We start from the raw sequence: 22527 nt of genomic DNA, 5'->3' as shown, positions 1-22527 counted from the left end.
GTGAGACCCTCAATTGTTCTTTGTGGTTTTATTTCTTTTTATCGGGGTGTGGCTCTGAAACAATGATCCATATCTGGATGGTGGGATATGACAGGTGCGTGTATATATATGTGCGTGTGTTTTGTACACAGAAAAGAGAACGAGGTGTACACAGAGCTGTCTCCGGAATCTGTAGCCACTAACCGACTGCATCCAGGTGAGAACTCTGTTCTACGATGTCTGTACCATTGTATATGTCTTTGTACATATTTCAGGTCCGGGTTCCAGCAGTATCAGACAATAATGTGTTAGTGTGTGTCTGTGTGTGGTATGTCACATTTAAAATGTGTGTAATTCACTAATGTCACCATGCATAATGAAAGGCTTTCCCGGCGAGCTTGTCCTCCAAGGTCAAGATGGGCCGGCCCTTTATAATAATTAGTAAATAATTAGGGTAACTCAATACATGTCACTGATATAATTGTGCATTATGCAGGGGCCAACTCACTTCTTCTTGCAGGTAAAGATCACTAGGATTGGCCTTCGTAATCAGTGAGTTGAGCTTGAAATTCTCCTACAAATTCACCTGAAATCTCCACCTTTAGTGAATAAACACCAAAAATATACACCATTTGATACTCAAGCTAGGTTTGATGAGAGAGGAACCAGACCTTCTTTGGTTTTTATTAAAAAAAGACCTCTTTGGATCTTATTTACAGAGGGTTTTGCTTTCCAATACATAATTTCAGAGGACAACGCCAAAGGAAAACTAAGTATTAAAACTCTGCTTTTAGTTTGTAATTCATTAAAACATAAGCAAATTGGGAGGGAAGAAATGAGCCAAGAAATGAATGAAGTATACCTAATACCTGGTCACTTTCTGTAGAATAGTGTACTACTCCTTGCATGGAGTAGTTAAGATTGTACGCGACACCCTGCAGTATACTAGAATAAATCCTCTAATCTGTGGCTAGGATTCTAGTCTCATACATATCATCGGAGCATTAATACATTCTTCCTCACAATGAGTGTGGGATAGACGCACCGTTGTAACAGGGCTACCAGACAAACATCAGGAATTGTTAACCAGGTTTGTTTGGTGTAAAGAACTGTAGAATTTGAGGAAATGTGACAAATCTGCCTAAAGTGTGAACTGTTCAGTCATTTTAATAAATTAATTAAGCCCTCCTTTAAACTCTAGCAGACATCAGTTACTGCCATAATTTCCTTGAAGAAACAACTTATTTATACCTACTGAATTGTGGGACCCTACAATATATTTTAAAAGACAAAAAAAATGAAATGATTTATTCTAACGTGTTCTAACATTCCCCAATAGGTACAGACATGGGTGATGCTGCAATGTCAGAATTTGGTATGGCTGCTCCATATCTGAGAAAGTCAGACAAAGAGCGGCTAGAAGCACAGACACGGCCGTTTGACATGAAGAAGGACATCTTTGTACCTGACGATAAAGAAGAATACATTAAAGCCAAACTGGTTACTCGAGAAGGAGATAAAATTACAGCAGAGACTGCGAATGGCAAGGTGTGTACGTATATAATGTATATATAATAATCATTTCTTTCTAGACTGATTATCGTAACCACAATCCATTCTCTCTCAGCCTTTTCAGACTTGTGTGTCTGTGTGCTTGTATTTCAGACAGTAACTGTGAAGGACAGCCTCTTGATGCAGCAGAACCCACCAAAGTTTGATAAAATTGAAGACATGGCGATGCTTACCTTCTTAAATGAGCCAGCTGTGCTGTACAACCTCAAAGAGCGCTACGCAGCTTGGATGATCTATGTGAGACTCCTTCCCTGAGACATAATATGTTTCCCAAATGACCTCTCAACACAATGACGTAAACTCAACCACGCCATCCCTTGTCAAGAAATATACCAGCAACAACTACAGAATAGCACAATGGTCACATTCTAATTAGATGGTCCATTTGCATTCTATATATGGTTCTGGAAGCCACATTTCCAGAAGGATGTAACAAACTTAACAGAATTTTAAACGTTGCCTTTAAAGTGGAACGCAATATACATAACAGTAGGTAGGACGGGTTGGGAAATCACTGGGGTGGCACTAGCAACAGCATGTTCATCCTTTACCCCCTTATATTTTGTGTGTTCTCTCAATAAATCTGTTAGATATAGTTCTGTATGACCTGTATGTTCTCTCTCTTTGCCTAGACATACTCAGGTCTCTTCTGCGTGACAGTGAATCCCTACAAGTGGCTGCCTGTGTACAATGCAGAGGTTGTGTCTGCTTACCGTGGAAAGAAGAGGAGTGAAGCTCCACCTCATATCTTCTCCATCTCTGATAATGCTTATCAGTACATGCTAACAGGTCTGGGATTATATCTATCTGTCCCATTTCTACAATCTGCATGTCCCTCCTATCTGCTTCCTATTCATAATATCCATCATAGTACAACAACTGCATGCAACACACAACACATAAACTGCAACTGAAATAACAGTCTAAAAAATCTGATTGTAGGCCTGTTACAATGTGGACATTACACAAATATACTGTTTCCCCCTCTCATGGAGTTACCGTGTAGCTGAAGTAATGCCAACATAATGGTTACTTATTACATATTGCCTTTGGTTATAAGAACCTGTTGATACTAAAATGCTAAAATGCAAGGTCAGCAGTTACAATATTTACATATTAAAACATAAGAAGGTGCAAACAGTGTTGAGAACGCTATAGCACGCTCATTAACAATGCTAAGCCTTTCCTCACATTCTCACAAAATGCGATCTTTTAAAGAATCTAAACAAGAGCCCGGTGCTTTGATCCGCTACCAAATCATTCTAATCCTGGTAACTGCCATTCACAAAAATCACCAGCAGTGAAACACTATCTATAGCCCTATAACTCCGGGAGAAAGTTAGTTCTTTGTTACTCTTTCATGCGTTATAAGTACTCACAAAGGGCCACTAAACAAAACATTTTAAGTGTCATTAAAGCGTTTAGTAACCTTAGGTAACACCCATTGTATCATTAAAGTGATGGTCTGTAACACACAGAGTAATTCTTATTACATAGCTAAAAAGTAGCCTACACAAAGAATGTACTTTTAATGATGCATGGATTTACATTTCCAGTGATGTACAAACTATGAAACTAAGCTCGCAGTTAAATAACACCTCCTGTTTTCTTCTTTTTTTCCAGATCGGGAAAATCAGTCTATCCTTATCACGTAAGTAACCTGTGGTTGTTTTGTTACTGTATATCTTCTTTCTCGCTGTATGTACCTGGAACTCTAAATTCTGACATCTGACTGTCTGCAGTGGAGAATCTGGTGCCGGAAAGACTGTGAACACCAAACGTGTCATCCAGTACTTTGCGGTCATTGCTGCCATCGGAGATCGCAAAAAGGACACGGGTCCAACAGGCAAGGTCAGACAGTAGTGACAAAATGAATTACTGTAATCTACTGTTAGAATCATCCCTCTCGGAATTAAATTTGCATTACTTACATTGGTGCTGTATTGTTCTCAACTCCTGCCAGAGGCCTCGGGAGCTGGGGGGCTAAAATGGAAATAGCTGAAATGTCACGTCATCTATTCATTTAGTAGACATATGGGCAGCTCATTAAGCCCTTTAAACTATTGTTCAACCGGAGGCTTGCTGGCAGGACGCTGCCCTCAAGGGGTCTTGTACACCACCATTGAATGAAAACCTTTAGATTCTGCTGCATCTGGAGTCTGGACCCCGAGCCTAAGCTTCTGAAAGGTGCTCACATAATGATTATCCGAAGTTTAATTTTATAACATAAGCATACGAGACCTTCATTGAAACCAGTCCCAGATTTGATAAAAACCAAGAGTACCCTGCAATCTTGGTCATGTGTCACAGACGTAAATTTGGGGATCACACACATATGGTTGTCTTTTCTCAGGGGACACTGGAGGATCAAATCATCCAGGCAAACCCTGCTCTTGAGGCCTTTGGAAATGCTAAGACACTTCGAAATGACAACTCCTCCAGATTTGTAAGTACTCTCTTGAACCACTGTGGACATTCTGACCATGCTCTCCCCTTAGCTTCTGAACAAATACACGTGTTCTTTAGATAATGACTTACTCTCTGTTTCTTTTCTTTCTGTTCATCATTTTCCCTCATACACCAGGGGAAGTTCATTCGTATCCACTTTGGTGCCTCTGGGAAGTTAGCATCTGCTGACATAGAGACCTGTGAGGAACATACTTTTGCTGCCCCTCCACTTCCACTGATTTCATCATCCCAAAACATCTAGTTTCTTAGAACCAGTCCATAACACCTTCATTTCATCTTACTTCTACCATCTTTTCCCATTCCCTTCTTTTCATTACATTATACCATTTCTCTTCTCCTTTTACAACGTTTAACCTTTGTTTAATATCTCCCCTTCTCAGACCTCCTGGAGAAATCTCGCTGTATCTTTCAGTTGAAATCAGAGCGGGATTATCACATCTTTTACCAGATCTTATCTAATAAAAAACCAGAACTTCTGGGTAAGTTTAATAAACATCTTTCACTGCTAATTAATGTTGTGCCTGGACCTCCGTGAGAAGTAATGGAGGACTCTAGAGGTATACAAAACAAACAAACAAGAAGACCTACTGTATACTAGCCCAATAGCAATATCTAAGACAAAGTAATCAAGTGTAATAGACAGAATTCATCTCTATAACAGTTCCTATAATCAATACTCTAGAGCAGTGATGTTGAACTTATGGCATGTGTGCCACAACTGGCATGCTAAGCCCTCTATTGTGGCACAAGGCCAGGTTGCCGACTGGCTGTTTAATTTTATATGTAAATACATTTAGATTAAACAGTATGGGTGCAAAGTGTTTGCATTTATATGTGTATGTATATTATATATATATTAAAAAGGATGGGTGCAAGGTGTTTGGTGGCTTGTGAGATGGAGACCATGTGATACTGCCACTGCAGTTTTCTTATGACAAAACAAGGGTTAAACATATTGCAGATTATTCTTCAAATTGATACATTTATCCCCCAACAGAATCATATTTATACCCGTATATTTTCTGTATATATATACGGTGTATATATATATGGCTTCCAATATAAACTGTATCTGCCAAGCTGTGTGGGTAGGCACCAACATGCAGTGTCAGCACTTTGACGTCTGCACCTTTGTTTCATGCAAATAATTGGTCACTCAGACCCAAAAACATTTACCATCATTACTCTACAGAATCAAAGTTCACCAGCTAGTCAGAAATAAAACATTAGAATTATGTAATCTCCATATAAATACAATGTGTGCAAAATATAAGCATCTTTGAAGGATCAGCTCTCACCCAATCCAAGTTATAGTCAATATAATGCAGTCTGCCACATGTGTAGAGGACAAACAGGAGATCTAGAGCCTAGTATAAACTAATCAATATGATATTACTATAAACTGGTATACTTTATTTTGTTCTTTATATATATATTTTTGGAGGATTATATTTTAGTCACCTATACAGGTTGCGTGGTGATTTTTCCCACTTCACTCAACAGATATGATGCTGGTCACAAACAATCCATACGATTATGCGTACATCTCTCAAGGGGAAACAACCGTAGCCTCCATTGATGATGCAGAAGAACTGTTGGCTACTGATGTGAGTACAAACATGCATATTAAAATATTGCAGAATACATAAGATTCTGTTTTCTTGCTCTTGCACTGATTTTAGGTTAATGACAAGCCCAATAGAGACATTGTCATCCAATGACACCCCGAAGAAAGGTCGTACTCTGTTGCTGTCCTTGGTGGCTTGCTTTTAATTTCATTGGGGTCAATCACAAAGAGTCTTACCCCTAAAAGTAAAACTGTTTGCATTGGTTTGCGTGTCTGTTAATTGTGTACACCAATGCATTGTTCCCAATCAATCTGTGGCATAATTCCCTATATACTGAGTTATTATATCATATGCGGTACATGAATCCACAATGTTCTTGGAAGGGACACAGGCTATTGGCAGAGTGATAAAAACGTATGCATTTTCACCAAGGACAATATTGGCCAGGCTCATATGTGATGTGAATACAGCACAGGAATGAACATTTAAATGCATTCTAGTCCTAACATTATTTTTTTAATAAATATTGTCCATTTAGCATGTTTTTTTCTCCATATACACTGACAGATTAAATTTTTCTGACAACATACTCTAGAACACCCCTTAAAATCAATGGGTGTTCCAATCGCTTTTGTGACAGCCAGTGGTACGTATACTAACGTGTATACAGGAGAATTAAGTCCCCTATAGCTTAAAACGAGTATTACAGCACACATGCTAAGCTCCTGATTTCACTATAAGCAGACAATGGGAAAAATTAGAGAAAATTCATCCCACTTTGTATGTTGGATTCTTAGTAGTGTGCAAGAGTTGGACATCATCAAGACAAATGATGGATATTGCATGCCTCTACGTGTTTCTTCGCTGTGCATTGCAACATGTAAATGTACTGCATTGTGTCTTTCTCTGTAGAATGCTTTTGATGTCTTGGGTTTTTCTCAAGATGAGAAGAATTCAATCTATAAGCTGACTGGAGCCATTATGCATTTTGGGAACATGAAGTTCAAGCAAAAACAGCGTGAGGAGCAGGCAGAGCCGGATGGCACCGAGGGTGAGCTGGGACAGCAGCTGTGTGAAATAGCCACTGATTGTATGGGGGCAAGACAGCGAGGGTCATACATTACGTACATTGGGCATTGTTTTCTGAATCCTAAGTATGGGCAATCACCATGATAATCAATGGAATGTTCTGCTGATTGCATCACACCCGAGTTACTCTGCATAATCATGGAACAATGTGAGCACTGTATGTTTAAGACAATATATTTCAGGGATGTACATTGTGTGTTGTTTCAGAGGCTGATAAAGCTGCATACTTAATGGGCCTAAATTCTGCCGACCTTCTCAAGGGTTTATGCCACCCGCGTGTCAAGGTGGGAAATGAGTATGTCACCAAGGGACAGAATGTCCAGCAGGTCAGTTTATGAACAGTGAACTTAAACTCACTACAGACATGTAACATGTGTACAATGCATTGTAAGATATTATCAAATTCCTAAAAATTACTAATCCAAACCAAAACGCAATCCAATAAATATTATAAAAAGGGTGTTGAATAAGTTAAATATTGCTACTTAGCTTACAAAATTACATGAAGACAAAACTGAATTTTACAAATAATTTTAACATTAGCCAAATTTCCCAACCTGGCTATAGATTAGTAGATACTAACAGATACTAAGGTACAGGGTGACAAACAGTACCTGCCTCTACCAATTTGTTCTTCCCTTTAGGTGTACAACTCCACCGGTGCTCTGGCCAAGTCAGTGTACGAGAAGATGTTCCTGTGGATGGTGGTCAGAATTAACAGCACACTGGAGACCAAGCAGCCCAGGCAATACTTCATAGGAGTGCTGGATATTGCAGGATTTGAGATCTTTGATGTATGTAAAAAGGGAAGATGAGAAAAAGTGGAAGCAAATTTAATGTTCACATTGGGTTTATGTAGGGGATGGGGGGGTTAAATGAAAAATAAAAAAAGGATGGGTGTAAGCAGGTAGGGGGATGAAAGATCTTGTATATGGACATTAAGTGAGAAAGTTAAGAATGTTAAGAAGTTTGTTTGCATGGGTAATAATGTAGGCACTCCATACGTTGTTGTTAATAAGATGTGGGTGGAGGAGCCATATCAGACTCTCTCCAGTTTACGTTTTCCAGATTACTTTGCCTCCCAAGCTTTACAAGGTTTTCCATTAATTTCATGCATAATTTTAATTTTTTTTTCATTATATAACTTCCCTCTCTTAATCTGACCTGTAGTTCCATTTGCTGTCATTTCCACATGTATTATTGTACCAGTTACACACTTCAATCATGGTTTTGCCCCTGCAGTTCAACAGCTTTGAACAGCTCTGCATTAACTTCACTAATGAGAAGCTGCAGCAGTTCTTCAACCACCACATGTTTGTGCTGGAGCAGGAAGAGTACAAGAAGGAAGGAATTGAGTGGGAATTTATAGACTTTGGCATGGATCTCCAGGCCTGCATAGACCTCATTGAAAAGGTGAGATATGCCCAGCAGATCAAATACATACTTTGTGTGACAATTTCAGGTCATACCATCATTTTCTCTAGAATATTCAATTTGCTTCTCTTTATTTTTTTTTTGTCATTTCAGGCTTTAACCCATGTTTCAAATAATTGCTTTTTCCCAACCTACTCCCATCCTTATCGTTCTCCTAGAGTCAGCTTTTTATAGTTAAGAATTACAGTCCTGATGAACTTTCTTCTTCTTGTCAAGCTCCTCAATGTCATTTTGAAAGTCCTCCAACTCTTTCTTTCCACAGCCCATGGGCATCATGTCCATCTTGGAAGAAGAGTGCATGTTCCCTAAGGCCACCGACATGACCTTTAAAGCTAAACTGTATGATAACCATCTGGGAAAATCCAATAATTTCCAGAAGCCCAGGAACATCAAGGGGAAGCCTGAAGCTCACTTTGCCCTGGTGCACTATGCCGGCACTGTGGACTATAACATCACTGGCTGGTTAGTGAAGAACAAAGACCCCTTGAATGAGACCGTGGTAGGACTCTACCAGAAGTCTTCACTCAAGCTGCTGGCACATCTTTTTGCTAACTATGCAGGTTCAGATGCAGGTAAGACCTATATCTGACTAATCAAAAGGAGATGGCTGTGCGTGATTTTTGTATTTCGATGGAACCCTGGCTTATATTATTCATCTTTACCTCATAATTTTGTATTTTCCCACTTTATTCAGACATGCCAGTGATCATCAAGGTGTAATATGCTGAATTAATCCTGTTTATATAAAGATGTAATGTAATGTTAATGCTGTCCTTTTGCTAATATTTATTGTTTAAACGTAGAAAACCTAACTCTGATACAATGATACTTACTAACATTGAGCTAATTATTTTCAAAGTGTCTTCAAACCTGCCTATAATTTCTTAGCTGAATAAGAATAAGTCATAACACAGATACAGGCATAACATAACTTAGGGTTACTGATATTTACAGTATTCTTTCACAACCTGTGGCATGCACTTCTTTTTTTTCTCATTCTGACTCTCCATTCCGGAACAGCCTCCATAGTCTCTTTACCCTTTGCCGTATGTCCTTCTGAGGCAGGGCACTGGGATATGATGTCATATTCCAGTGCTCAGCAGAGAGGACCGCGGCCACGGAAGTATATTGTAGAGGTCAGGGCTACAGTATGGCAGCATCCAAAAATTTTTCATCTCTTTTTATCCCTATACCTTGGTCTTGTTTAACCATAACTTATCCTTAATCATTTTCTCTCCACTCAGATCAAGCTGGAAAGGGTAAAGGCAGTAAGAAAAAAGGTTCCTCATTCCAGACAGTGTCAGCTCTGCATCGGGTCAGTCATGCCTAAATGTTTCATATTTAATTTCCACTTGTAAAACCTTCTTATTATATATCTTATACAGAGTTAAGAAACTATGCCTTTAACTAGAGTTGGGTCACCCCGGACAGCAGTGACTTTAGTGCAAATCCAAGTGAATTGACCTTATTGTTCTAACCATCTAATTTGACTAAACTACCCCCACACTCTATTCAGTTATTGATATCTCTATCTGAGCTCACACTTCTCCATCCCATCCAGGAGAACTTGAACAAACTGATGACAAACCTTCGATCCACTCATCCTCACTTTGTACGCTGTATCATCCCAAATGAGTCTAAATCTCCTGGTGAGTGTTCCACATGCTTATCAGTCTTTCTGTGGGTCCGTGACCAAATGCACACACAAATATATAAATGTTTTTGCCTCACAAATTGTATTAATAATAGCAATAATGTTCACTTACCCCAATCTTGCTACAGGTGTGATGGACAATCGTATGGTGATGCATCAGCTACGTTGTAATGGTGTCTTAGAAGGTATCAGAATCTGCAGGAAGGGATTCCCCAACCGCATCCTTTATGGAGACTTTAAACAACGGTTGGTTTTTGACATTTATGCTAAATTGGCCGCTCACATAGCAAACAGCCTACTAATAGAAACATAAAACACAAAAAATGAATGTTACAATGACCAATATGTGAAAATAGCTGCCCTGAATTTTGGTGCTCAGGTACAAAATACTGAACCCTGCAGCCATCCCAGAGGGACAGTTTATAGACAGCAGGAAAGGAGCAGAGAAGCTCTTGACATCACTGGAGATAGACCATACCCAATACAAGTTTGGACACACAAAGGTATAGGAACCACCACAGGAAACAATAGGGGTACCCTACTCGTAGTCCGTTACTGACACAAACTATTGAAACCCTATAGGTATTTTTTAAAGCTGGTTTGCTCGGCCAGTTGGAGGAGATGCGAGATGAACGACTGTCCAGGATCATAACACGAATTCAGGCACAGTCTAGAGGTGTCCTCTCCAGAATAGAATTCAAGAAAATTGTGGAACGCAGGTAATGGTTTCCTCTGAAAATATCACTGTCTGGATTCAGAAGAGTATAGTTTATGTTTGCCTACGCATATTGACCTTCTGACGCACATACATTAATTGAGACTTTAATTGAGAATTAAGTGTAGATACACTCCATGTATTAAACATGTTGATGCATTCCTATATCATTGCTTAATTTATTTATATAAACATTATACATTTATATCAAACTAAACACAGTAATATAGGACAATTGATGCAAACTCCTAATACAAGCCTTTGTAAAATTATGTTTCAAACTGACCAGAGATGCCCTCCTGGTGATCCAGTGGAACATTCGAGCTTTCATGGGTGTCAAAAATTGGCCCTGGATGAAGCTTTACTTCAAGATCAAGCCCTTATTAAAGAGCGCAGAGACTGAAAAGGAAATGCAAACAATGAAAGAGGAGTTCCAAAAGTTAAAGGAAGCTCTGGAGAAGTCAGAGGCCCGACGTAAAGAGCTTGAGGAGAAAATGGTTTCTCTACTGCAGGAAAAGAATGACTTGATGCTGCAAGTACAGGCAGTGAGTGGTCAGCTTGGCTGAATAGATCCTGTAAGATCCCACACAAACCCCTCAATACACAAGTACAAAACACAACTAACTTTATATAAAGTGTTGTGCCTTCTGAAATTCAGAGGATTGATACTTCATAAAACAATATCTCCACAACCAAGTATTCTAATTAATCAAAACTTACTTATTTACGTAACCATTTTTGTTTAATAATAGAATAAACTATAATGCTGACATGGCGCATTTAAAATAAATGCTAAAACATACAAAATATACACAAGAAGCTCACCACACCACTCCAAAAATACAGTTTAAAAAGCAGAATCAAACAGTAATATTTATTCATAAAGCTAAGGGTTTAACCTCTCCCCCAAAAAACTGTCCCTGGTGCATTTCAAAAAACTTCCCGTTTTTTTTACTCTTTCTTATCTTCCCTTTTTTCTTCTTGACATATATAATATCATATTAGTGATGGTGTTCCAATTGCTATCTTTTGTCAGTATACCCGCTTTCCCATTCTATGTCTGTTTATTGGCCAATATAACCATGGCTACTTCTGCATATTTTACAAAAACTTTTATTGAACAAACTACATGTGCTCCTTCAAGGAACAAGACAATCTGAATGATGCAGAGGAGCGATGTGAGCAGTTGATCAAGAACAAAATCCAACTGGAGGCCAAGCTAAAGGAACAGACCGAAAGGCTTGAGGATGAAGAAGAGATGAATGCAGAGCTCACGGCCAAGAAGAGGAAGCTGGAGGACGAGTGCTCCGAGCTTAAGAAAGATATAGATGACCTGGAGCTAACTCTGGCTAAAGTCGAGAAAGAGAAGCATGCCACAGAGAATAAGGTAGATCACGACATTTATGATTTTGGTTAAAATCATAGTTTTCTATCCCTTCTTTTTTTGTTATGGGGTTTATTCACATTTACAGGTCAAAAACCTAACAGAAGAGATGTCTGGCCTGGATGAAATTATTGTAAAGCTAACCAAAGAGAAGAAGGCTCTCCAAGAGGCACACCAGCAGACACTGGATGACCTCCAGGCAGAAGAGGACAAGGTCAATGTGTTGACTAAAGCCAAAGCCAAGCTGGAGCAGCAAGTAGATGATGTAAGTAACATTTGTTTTTGATAAGTCAAGCAGTTTGTTATAGAAAGCACTTTTTCTATTGAAGTAACAATTAATTGACTTGTGCAGCTAGAAGGATCACTGGAGCAGGAAAAAAAAGTAAGGATGGATCTAGAACGAGTGAAAAGAAAGTTGGAAGGAGACTTAAAACTGACTCAAGAAAGTCTTATGGACCTGGAAAATGACAAGCAACAACTGGATGAGAAGCTAAAAAAGTGGGTGACAACAAAAGGGAGAACAACTTACATAAAGCAAAGTCAGAGGAAATTTAGTTACCACTGCTTTGTAAACTACCACATATAAACTAAAGTTGCAGAGCAGACAGCTAAGTAGATACAGATCCAGAAGGTTTTGCATTGTTACTTCTTACATTTATACAATTTAGACAGCAATTATGACAAGGGAGTCACCACATAATTAAAGTTGCATCTATAAACTATTTTTTGCACTATTTTCTTTTTTTTTTTCATTCTTTTTCACTTTTATCTAGGAAAGACTTTGAGATGAATCAGCTAAATGCGAGAATAGAGGATGAGCAGAATGTGGGTGCTCAGCTCCAGAAGAAGATGAAGGAGTTACAGGTAGCTCTGAATTTGCTTTAACAAAGTTTAGAGCTTTTCATAAAAAGTAAATATACAGCATGTCAGTGCAGAATGTTGGTAATTTAATAGTGTATGGAAGTTATATTTATATCTAGGAATACCTAGCTATATGTAACAGGTATTCCTACTCATATTTCTCCCTGCTTATGTCCATTAAACATTCCTTATGTTCTGTTCAACAAAGGCTCGTATTGAGGAACTAGAGGAAGAGCTGGAAGCTGAAAGAACCGCTCGAGCCAAAGTTGAGAAGCTTCGCTCAGACCTGTCACGAGAATTGGAGGAGATCAGTGAGCGTCTAGAGGAGGCTGGAGGAGCCACCTCTGTGCAGATGGAGCTCAACAAAAAGAGAGAGGCTGAGTTCCTAAAACTCAGGAGGGATTTGGAGGAATCCACTTTGCATTCAGAAGCCACAGCTGCCACACTTCGGAAGAAGCATGCAGATTCTGTGGCAGAGCTAAGTGAACAGATAGACAATCTGCAGAGAGTCAAGCAGAAGCTGGAGAAAGAGAAGAGTGAACTCAAACTAGAGCTAGATGATGTGGCATCAAGCATGGAGCAGGTGGTGAAAGCTAAGGTAAATATGTGTCTGATGATTTGCAATGACTAGAATTCATCTAAATTGCGGCCTAGTGTACAGGCACACCAAAACATGAGCATGCTCTTCATCCATAGTCATAAAAAAACATATAAATGTCCACTAACTCTGCTATATTTTTATCAGAGCTTCTCTTGCTCCCCTTTCATAGTGACATTTCCTTGGTTCCTATAGGCTAATCTTGAGAAGTTATGCCGCACGTTAGAGGACCAGGTCAATGAGCATCGTTCAAAGTCAGAGGAGACACAGAGAGGTGTAAATGAGCTGTCCACACAGCGTGCCAAGCTTCAGACTGAGAATGGTACTGTGGGTTCATGGAGCCCCAAACTTGCTGTATTGTGTGGCAGGACCTCAGATGAAAAATGAAACTGTGACTCTTATTATAAAGGATTTGGGGAATATGTAATCTCTTTCTCTCTGTATGTATATAAGGGTTGATAAGTAAGACAACCACTCAACAGAAGTAGTAGAAGCTAGCACAGTGAGAGAATTTAAGCAGATTGAAGATAGCAGTATGCCTAACCTGTCAGACAAAATCTGCAGACTAGATGGGCCAAGTGGTTTTTAAATGCCTGTAGTGTCATTATGTTTTCAGAGATCATGAGCTACAGTAAAAAGGTGAGTTTTCACGAAAGAACATCTTATCTAAGTTGTGAATAAATTCGGCCACAGGGGAGCTATCGCGCCGTCTGGACGAGAAGGAGTCACTAGTATCACAGCTAACCCGTGGCAAACAGACATACACCCAGCAGTTGGAAGATTTGAAGAGGCAGCTTGAGGAGGAATCCAAGGTGTGTTTATGGCAAGATTAATTTAAAAAATACATGGAATGCCTGACGCCTGATGTTTTTAGTTTAACTACCTTCTTTGCTGTTCTCCTTATTAAATAAGGCTAAAAATGCATTGGCCCATGCTCTGCAATCTGCCCGCCATGACTGTGACCTGTTACGGGAGCAGTATGAAGAAGAGCAAGAAGCCAAAGCAGAGTTGCAGCGTGTGTTGTCTAAAGCCAACTCTGAGGTAGCTCAATGGAGAACAAAGTATGAGACCGATGCCATCCAAAGAACTGAGGAGTTAGAAGAAGCCAAGTATGTGTCTCATGGCTGAGAACCAAAACTACCTCAAAATCATATGTTAACTGTTACAGCAAAAACATCCTTCTTTCATCTTAATGTGTTCATGTCAGCATTACTAATTAGTCATTAACTTGACAGGAAGAAGCTGGCACAGAGGCTGCAGGATGCGGAGGAGGCTGTAGAAGCGGTGAATGCCAAATGCTCATCCCTTGAGAAGACTAAACATCGTCTCCAAAATGAGATTGAGGACCTCATGGTGGACCTGGAAAGGTCAAACGCAGCAGCAGCTTTAATGGACAAAAAGCAAAGGAACTTTGACAAGGTGAGAAAAATAATGTTAAATGATGCCCTCAAATGCCAAATGTAGAAAATTTCTTTAAGAGGCATTATATATATATTTTTATAGATTCTTGCTGAGTGGAAACAGAAATTTGAGGAGTCTCAGACAGAACTGGAGTCGTCTCAGAAAGAGTCTCGTTCTCTGAGCACTGAGCTCTTCAAGCTGAAGAATGCATATGAAGAGTCTCTGGAACATCTTGAGACATTCAAAAGGGAAAACAAAAATTTGCAGGGTGAGGCAACTGTTATTTAGGACCAGTATCCAAAAGTGAAACACTGAAATACAGCATGTAGCTCTTGTACGTCAATGCAACTTCAACACTATCAGTATATGGACTCAAGAACATATATTGCCTGAGTTTCTGCAAAGTAAGGCTTGTGTGCGGGTAAACTCTTGATTATAGAAACAAAGACACTTATCAGCCAGTGATACAATACCTTGGTACCTAAAGGTGGATTCTCTGTTAGCTGTTTTTAGTATGGTTTTATCTTTTTCATCCTAGAGGAGATATCAGACTTAACAGAACAACTAGGGGAAAGTGGGAAGAACATCCATGAACTAGAAAAGATCCGGAAGCAGTTGGAACAGGAGAAGATAGAATTGCAATCAGCTCTGGAGGAAGCTGAGGTAAGAATCTGCAGTCATCTTAAGAGACCCATAATTGAGACACATTTAACACAAAACTACCAGAAATCACACTTATGCTCATTAAAGACTGACCCGCTTGCAACTCAGACATGTATCAATCTAATTGTTCCATCCACATCCCACAGGCTTCTCTGGAGCATGAGGAGGGTAAGATCTTGCATGCCCAGCTGGAGCTGCACCAGTTGAAGGCCGACTTTGAGCGCAAATTGTCTGAGAAAGATGAAGAGATGGAACAAGCCAAGAGAAACCACCAGCGTGTGGCTGAGTCATTGCAAACATCACTTGAGGCTGAAACCAGGAGCCGCAATGAGGCCATGAGAATTAAGAAGAAAATGGAGGGCGATCTAAATGAAATGGAGATCCAGCTCAGCCAGGCAAACCGAGTAGCAGTGGAAGCACAAAAACAACTGAAGAGTATACAAGGTTACTTGAAGGTATACTGGTTGTTTTGGACCCTTACATACAGTAGTTTCTACTCTATCATACAGTGTCACATTATTGATTGGGTCATTTTAAGAATGTGTGTTGTTATCAAAGACATTTATGTGTAGTGGAAATTATTCCCCAGAGTTGATGTAGATAAGATGCCTAGTGCTAATCCATCTCAAGGCAAATTCAACAACACTGAGACTAAGGCTGTCTTTTATATGGCCACCCACCTTTCTGAATTTATAATGTACCAGGACACCCAGATCCAGCTTGATGATGCAGTGAGAGCCAGTGAGGATCTGAAAGAGAACATAGCAATCGTTGAGAGGAGGAACACATTACTTCAGGCTGAGCTGGAGGAGCTGCGGTCCCTGGTGGAACAGACAGAGAGAGGGCGCAAACTTGCAGAGCAAGAGCTAGTAGAAACCAGTGAGAGAGTGCAACTCCTTCATTCCCAGGTCTGGTGACAACTGTATGTACTGTCTGTACTAACAATCACTGTCAGTTACATTATTAGTCCATACCACAGATTACTTTCACTAAGGATGTATTACATATCCTAGACCATCAGTTCCCAAAATATCATTTTCATTTGTACTCCATATATAGTCCACACAATCCATTCTAAATGCTGTATGGATCCCACAATTGTCCTTAATCTTTCATACAATTATTTAAACTGTGCCCCCACAATTCATAGGCTATTATTATTATTATTTATTGTTTTATATAGCGCCATCAAATTCCGTAGCGCTGTACAATGGGTAGACAGGACATAACAAGTAGTATGTAACATAACAATATGACTTACAGAACAACAGGTGAGGAGGGCCCTGCTCAAACGAGCTTACAATCATATGTTTCTCATTCCAGTCGTCTCATATCTATAATTATTTCTTATGCTACCCACAGAACACCAGCCTAATAAACCAGAAGAAGAAGATGGAGTCTGACCTTTCCCAACTGCAGACAGAGGTGGAGGAGGCAGTGCAGGAATGTCGCAATGCCGAGGAGAAGGCCAAAAAGGCCATCACTGATGTATGTACCTAGAATGCCCATGCAAAGTGCATCCAATAGTCTTGTTATGTCCCTACTTAAACACTTCTCCTGCCACAGGCTGCCATGATGGCTGAGGAGTTAAAGAAAGAACAAGACACAAGTGCTCACCTGGAGAGGATGAAGAAGAACATGGAGCAAACAATAAAGGACCTTCAGCAACGTCTGGACGAGGCAGAACAGATCGCCATGAAGGGAGGGAAGAAACAGCTGCAGAAACTGGAGGCTCGTGTCCGAGAACTAGATAACGAGCTGGAAGCTGAGCAGAAGCGCAATGTAGAGTCTGTGAAGGGAATGAGAAAATATGAAAGACGCATTAAGGAGCTTACTTATCAGGTATGTGTTAGTGTTCAATGGCCATTTAGAGAAAAAGGGGCATTACAAAAAAATTTAAGAAAAATATAGCCGAAGGTCACAAAATGTATTTGTAAATAGGCAAGTACTATGTTTTAGCTAAATTAGGTTACGCCGCATAAGCCGCTGCAGGTTATCACTGTTTTGGGCACCCGGCATATACTGACCACCCTGACATAAATTCAATTTGCAAATCCTTCACTTACTCAAATGACCTTTACCTTACCAACATTTGTTTCTTTCTCTTCAGACTGACGAAGACAGGAAGAATCTGGCACGTCTTCAGGATCTTGTTGATAAACTGCAACTCAAAGTGAAAGCATATAAGAGACAAGCAGAAGAGTCTGTGAGTGCCCGTTCCTGTTTTATTCCATAATATTCACCACTAAATCTGTAATCTGTTTTACCTTCATAAAACTGCTTTCATCTCACTTCCCCATTCTCGGACATATATTCTTTCTCCAGGAGGAACAAGCCAATGCAAACCTGTCCAAGTTCCGTAAGGTTCAGCATGAGCTGGACGAGGCTGAGGAACGGGCGGATATTGCAGAATCCCAGGTCAACAAGCTGAGAGCAAAGAGCCGGGATTTTACAGTCAAGGTGAGGAACCGTAAGAGAGTACAGGAGAAAAGTCTATTTCTTGTTAGAACAAGAGGACATAATCTTAAACTACAGAAGAGACCAAAGGCTAGTTAAAATTTAAGGCAGACTCGATGGGCCCAATGGTCACATTCTGTTTCTGTGTTTCTAGTTGGTGTGCGTCTTTTGCAAGAATAGATGAGAAAAATGAATCTCACTTGTATTAATAACACACTCGTAACTGATCTTTGCTTTGACGTTCGATAATCCCACTTTCTAACACCTGCATTTTCTTCCCAGAAAAATCTGAATGAGGAATAATCCAAGATCCAGCTGCTCTCGAGGTCCTTCTTCTCTAAAGTTTGCAGTGTCCAAGACCCTGCTTTCTGTGAAGCGTTTGCTATGTATAATAAAGTATTGAAACTATATTCCAACTCCTCTTTTTGTCTTTTGTAAAGCACTCACTATGTTCAAGTTATTCCCACTACGACAAAAAACATCAGCAACGTATTATATTGTCTGTACCATCACATTGTTGGATTGGGGATCGAGATTGTGGGGTAGAATTAAGGAGGCAAACATATTTTACTGTGCAATGTTTGCAATTACACTTTTAAATGTACTGCCAGAGCAGATAATGCATTTTGAAGAAATAGGGGAGACAAGTGGAATTTACATTGGAACCAGCGGCTTCAAGAGAAAAGAGGTATAGGGTGTATAAAGAAATATGAAGGTCTATTGCCACATGCCTGTTTCTTGATTTATATAGCACAATCATATTCTGTACCATGGGCAGACAGGACATAAGTAGTTCATCACATAACAATTTGGACTTTTAGAAACAAAAGGTTAAAAGGGCCGTGTTTACAATCTACAATAGCACCTGGTTTGAGTTATCTGCGTAACTCTTTATGGAGTGTGATTAATCTGTTCCAGTCAGGACCCAAGTACATAAAAAATTTAAAGGATGGCAAAGGAGAATGTACAGTGAAATCATGCGTGGCTAATTCTTTTGTGCAATGTTAATATAAAAAAAAATACCGGTCATCATGGTTCCAGTGATTAAACCCAGTCAATGGGAATAGAATTTCTCAACATAGGGTACATGAAATCCACAAGTGGGTACCTATGCACATTTAATTTTAGATGTGTTTGATGTATGGCAAGAAAAGATGCAGCTAGTGGTAGGTGGAGGGTAAAATGTTGATATTGGTTTTTCTTGGTTGGAAGAATCTAATACTTGATACATGGTTGGAAAAGGGTTAAAAGAGATCCTTGAGTAGATCCCAAGTGGCATGGTCCAGCACTGAACCCAGTCGCACGCTATGTATGCAGATGGCATGTAAGCATGTATAACATGTCATGGAAAGAGGTGGTAACGCGTCTTCAACAGTATTTCATTAAAAACTGTACCACAGAAAGAAGACAGTATTTAATATTATAATAAAATGCGTTATTTTGTCTAGATATTTTAACTCCACTCTCACTGGCAGCACTCCCTACTAATCTATACTCATTCACAAAACATTTATGCTCACACTACATTACTGGGCAGACTCCTTCACGCTGCACATTACTGAAAACATATAACACATTGAGTGCTCTGCTATCTTAATACACTTTTAGATACACAGAGCGCTATGTATAAAAGTGCCTCCATCACGAAAGGTGTTAAACACATTAATCAATTGGTAAAAAAAATAAAAATTATTTAAGCACCAGCTGCTCTTAAATAGAAAAATAAAGATAAACAGATTTCTTAAGCAAAATCTTATAATAAGGAGTGACATCTCATGTTTGCCCACTTTTCTTAAATATGTAATGTGCAATATTTCTCAAATTCCAAGTGAATGGCATTCCATTCAATTAAAACAAATATAAAAATATAATTTACCTTTATGCTAAGGACGGATACAGGTCCATCCTGGGGAAAAATAGTGGTCAGGGGCATATGTCTTAGAAAGGGGTAGTTCTTGGCATCTTATAATATAATATAAGTTTATGGCATTTTGTCACACCCCATAGTAATTTGACCAGATGGCTACTTTAAGATGGGACCTTACAAAATGCTTAATCCAGTGTAGCCCAGAACACCTTTTCTAATAAACTCCAGTTAAGGGGTCACTTACTTTATTTTCCCAGAAATCACGAAAACGTATAAGGATTATAAAAACATTGAAACTGAATTAAAACGTAGAATACGTACACAGAAGGTAAAATCATACCAAGCTTTACAAATAACATAGTGTTTTCAAAAATGAGTTCCTCTGCCATTCATTCTCTTGACTATGGAGAATTTATGCAGATTATGTTTAACTATAACCCCCATGACTCTTAGTCATCCTTAGAGACGTGAAAGAATACAGAGAATCACAGTTGTACAGCTTGCAAGTTTGTACACTGCAGGCACTCTCATGATCCCACTGTTTTCTACGTACACTATTTTAGGCATCACTGCTCATCATTCTCATTGTACAGCGCTACAGAATATGATGGCGCTATATAAAAAAATAAGTAATAATAATTCACAGAAACCCAGACTCTGAAATCATATCCTACACAACCCTGGTTACATAGGGTCGACACGACTTACCTTGGGAACAAGAATAGTAGGTTGTAGACAGATCGAGGCTGAAATACATGATGTGAAAGGCAGATCCACTACCTGGGATGAAAAATAAGAGGACGCTGCAAGGGAATAAAGAAAAAATAAGAGATGATCAGTGGATTTCGAGCAGCGGATTTGGGGCGCAGAATGACAAACTGGAAACATATGTATATTACAAGGGAAGCGGCATGCTTACACTGTGTCATCATACTTACTGGTCCAGGGAAAGGGGTGGACTGTATGTTCAGCCGACACGCCTGTGATCATGTTACTGGTATAAATGGGGATTAAGTGACGAGACCCCCGTGGAGGTCACTTATGGGAGGAGGGCTGTAATACCTCAAACCGCATGATCCTTCAGTGACCAGAAAAAAAAAGGGATTGCTATTCAATTCCTTTTGACAGATTTATGTTTGGCATTACATTATACATTACATTTTAAATGATGTGTATACTATTTACTTTCCAGGTAAAACATATATTTATATAGTCATTTTTGTTTGTCTACATTTTGTGCAGAAAGCATAATAAAAATGTCAGTACCTGTGAAAGTAAGGGGCTAACGTTCATAGTATATGAACTAGTGAACCTTAAAAAATGAACCTGAGGCCTAATGTAGTATTAACCTGAGCCCGATGCAGATTGACGGTTTAAATAAAATACCTTATTGCCTTACATATATTAAGGTGTCAAAGCCAGAGAAAACAACAGAGTTCAGCCAAACCTAAATATATTTTAGTTTTATAGACCACAATGTAAAAACGTGCGTTAAAGAGTCGGCCTTCTAATCCAGCATAAAGGTTGAATTTGTATTCAAGTGGTTTTTTTTCCAATTTAACATTTAAGAGAAAATTTCTCCCAACTGCAGGGATAATTAGTTATTCACACTGCTTGGCCAGCAATTTGAGTTTGTGTATATTGTGTTGCAAGTCCTAATATTTAAAATACAGTTTCCCCTCTCTCCTAAGTACCTCACGTCTCGGTAATCTGTCTTCATTACTTATTGACCACCCAATAATGTCCTATTCCTTTTGTTCTTTCATTGAATATATGTCTTTGCAAAAGAACAAATGGAAACATATAAACAACATATATGTGGGACATGTGTCCGCTCTGTGTCCCTTTCCCCTTGAAACGGGGATTTACCATCAGATTCTTTCCTTCTCTATTCCTTACCAAAGCGTGTCCTTGTTCCGTCTGAGAAGGTCTGGATCCCCATGGGGACAACATGTTCCTTTACGTCTGCTTTAAACCCTACACCCTATGACAGACATGGTGCAGACGGCTGTGAGATAGTGAGGGGGGGAGAGCAGGCCTGCTGGCATGCCAGTGATCTTAAATATGTAATGGCATGGAGTGTTAATCCTTTCCAGGCACTGTGCGCCTGCTGTTGGGTTAGCGTGCGTTACTGGATGCTGCTTGTGTCTCATTACGTGTGTTTGATGTATATGATTACTATCCACGGGCTGTGTGTATTATTAAAAAAGGTGATCAAAAATTTATAGAGAGCTGGAAAAAATCACAAGGCAGCGCAAACAAATAACCTGCTTCCTAAACACACATGGGGACATATGTTTGTGGAACTCCATTACAAATAACAGCGTCATTTGAATATTCTTTTTAAATGTGTTTTATATATGTAGAAGTTTGACCTTTTTTAAATTTGTGTTTCGTTCTTTTATCTTTTATAAATACATTTTTGCTGTTTGTTTAAGCGGTATTCTTACTTGTTAGAGCTGTAGAATACAGTGATCCATTCAAACTCACCCGCTCAACGTTCAGCTCCAACGAACTAGGGGCAGAGAGAGATTTTTAGCCCCAAATGGATTCTTTCTTTCCTAATGAGGAACATTTGATGGGTTTGTTCTATGCATGCTGCGTTTAACCCGTTTTTGCCTCGAGGAGTCCACCTTTAACCTGAAGCCGATTTATCTTGGCAGGCATTGGTTTATGGTTTGGTCTCATGTTTATACACACCTTTCATCTATACTGGTATGTATTTAATAGTGTCTCCACGCACAACATATTAACACCGCCATTATACTGGTGTTTATGAGATCAGGCCAATCCTGGATCAAATGCCTTCCTGTTTG

General features: G+C 39.3%; 1 protein-coding gene across 1 annotated transcript; it reads left to right on the top strand.

Moving 5' to 3' along the window:
* Nucleotides 1-1223: 1223 nt before the first annotated feature.
* On the top strand, nucleotides 1224-18252 carry LOC128497995 (myosin-7). The gene is made up of 38 exons (XM_053468265.1): nucleotides 1224-1527; nucleotides 1645-1788; nucleotides 2184-2340; nucleotides 3175-3202; nucleotides 3294-3404; nucleotides 3901-3997; nucleotides 4136-4199; nucleotides 4401-4499; nucleotides 5524-5627; nucleotides 6501-6639; nucleotides 6885-7003; nucleotides 7322-7471; nucleotides 7920-8090; nucleotides 8374-8683; nucleotides 9356-9426; nucleotides 9673-9760; nucleotides 9894-10011; nucleotides 10145-10268; nucleotides 10348-10484; nucleotides 10770-11025; nucleotides 11625-11867; nucleotides 11953-12129; nucleotides 12217-12362; nucleotides 12638-12728; nucleotides 12934-13323; nucleotides 13519-13645; nucleotides 14017-14135; nucleotides 14236-14432; nucleotides 14559-14742; nucleotides 14827-14992; nucleotides 15263-15387; nucleotides 15534-15842; nucleotides 16092-16295; nucleotides 16750-16875; nucleotides 16954-17229; nucleotides 17498-17593; nucleotides 17713-17847; nucleotides 18127-18252. Exons 1-38 carry the CDS (start codon nucleotides 1327-1329, stop codon nucleotides 18145-18147), a joined length of 5820 nt encoding a protein of 1939 aa, XP_053324240.1. The 5' UTR covers nucleotides 1224-1326; the 3' UTR covers nucleotides 18148-18252.
* Nucleotides 18253-22527: the final 4275 nt, after the last annotated feature.

This window comes from Spea bombifrons, chromosome 1 (assembly GCF_027358695.1).
Source record: "Spea bombifrons isolate aSpeBom1 chromosome 1, aSpeBom1.2.pri, whole genome shotgun sequence".
Classification (NCBI taxonomy): Eukaryota; Metazoa; Chordata; class Amphibia; order Anura; family Pelobatidae; genus Spea; species Spea bombifrons.
Note: the sequence above shows the minus strand (reverse complement) of the source record. Positions and strands in the feature narration are given on the sequence as shown.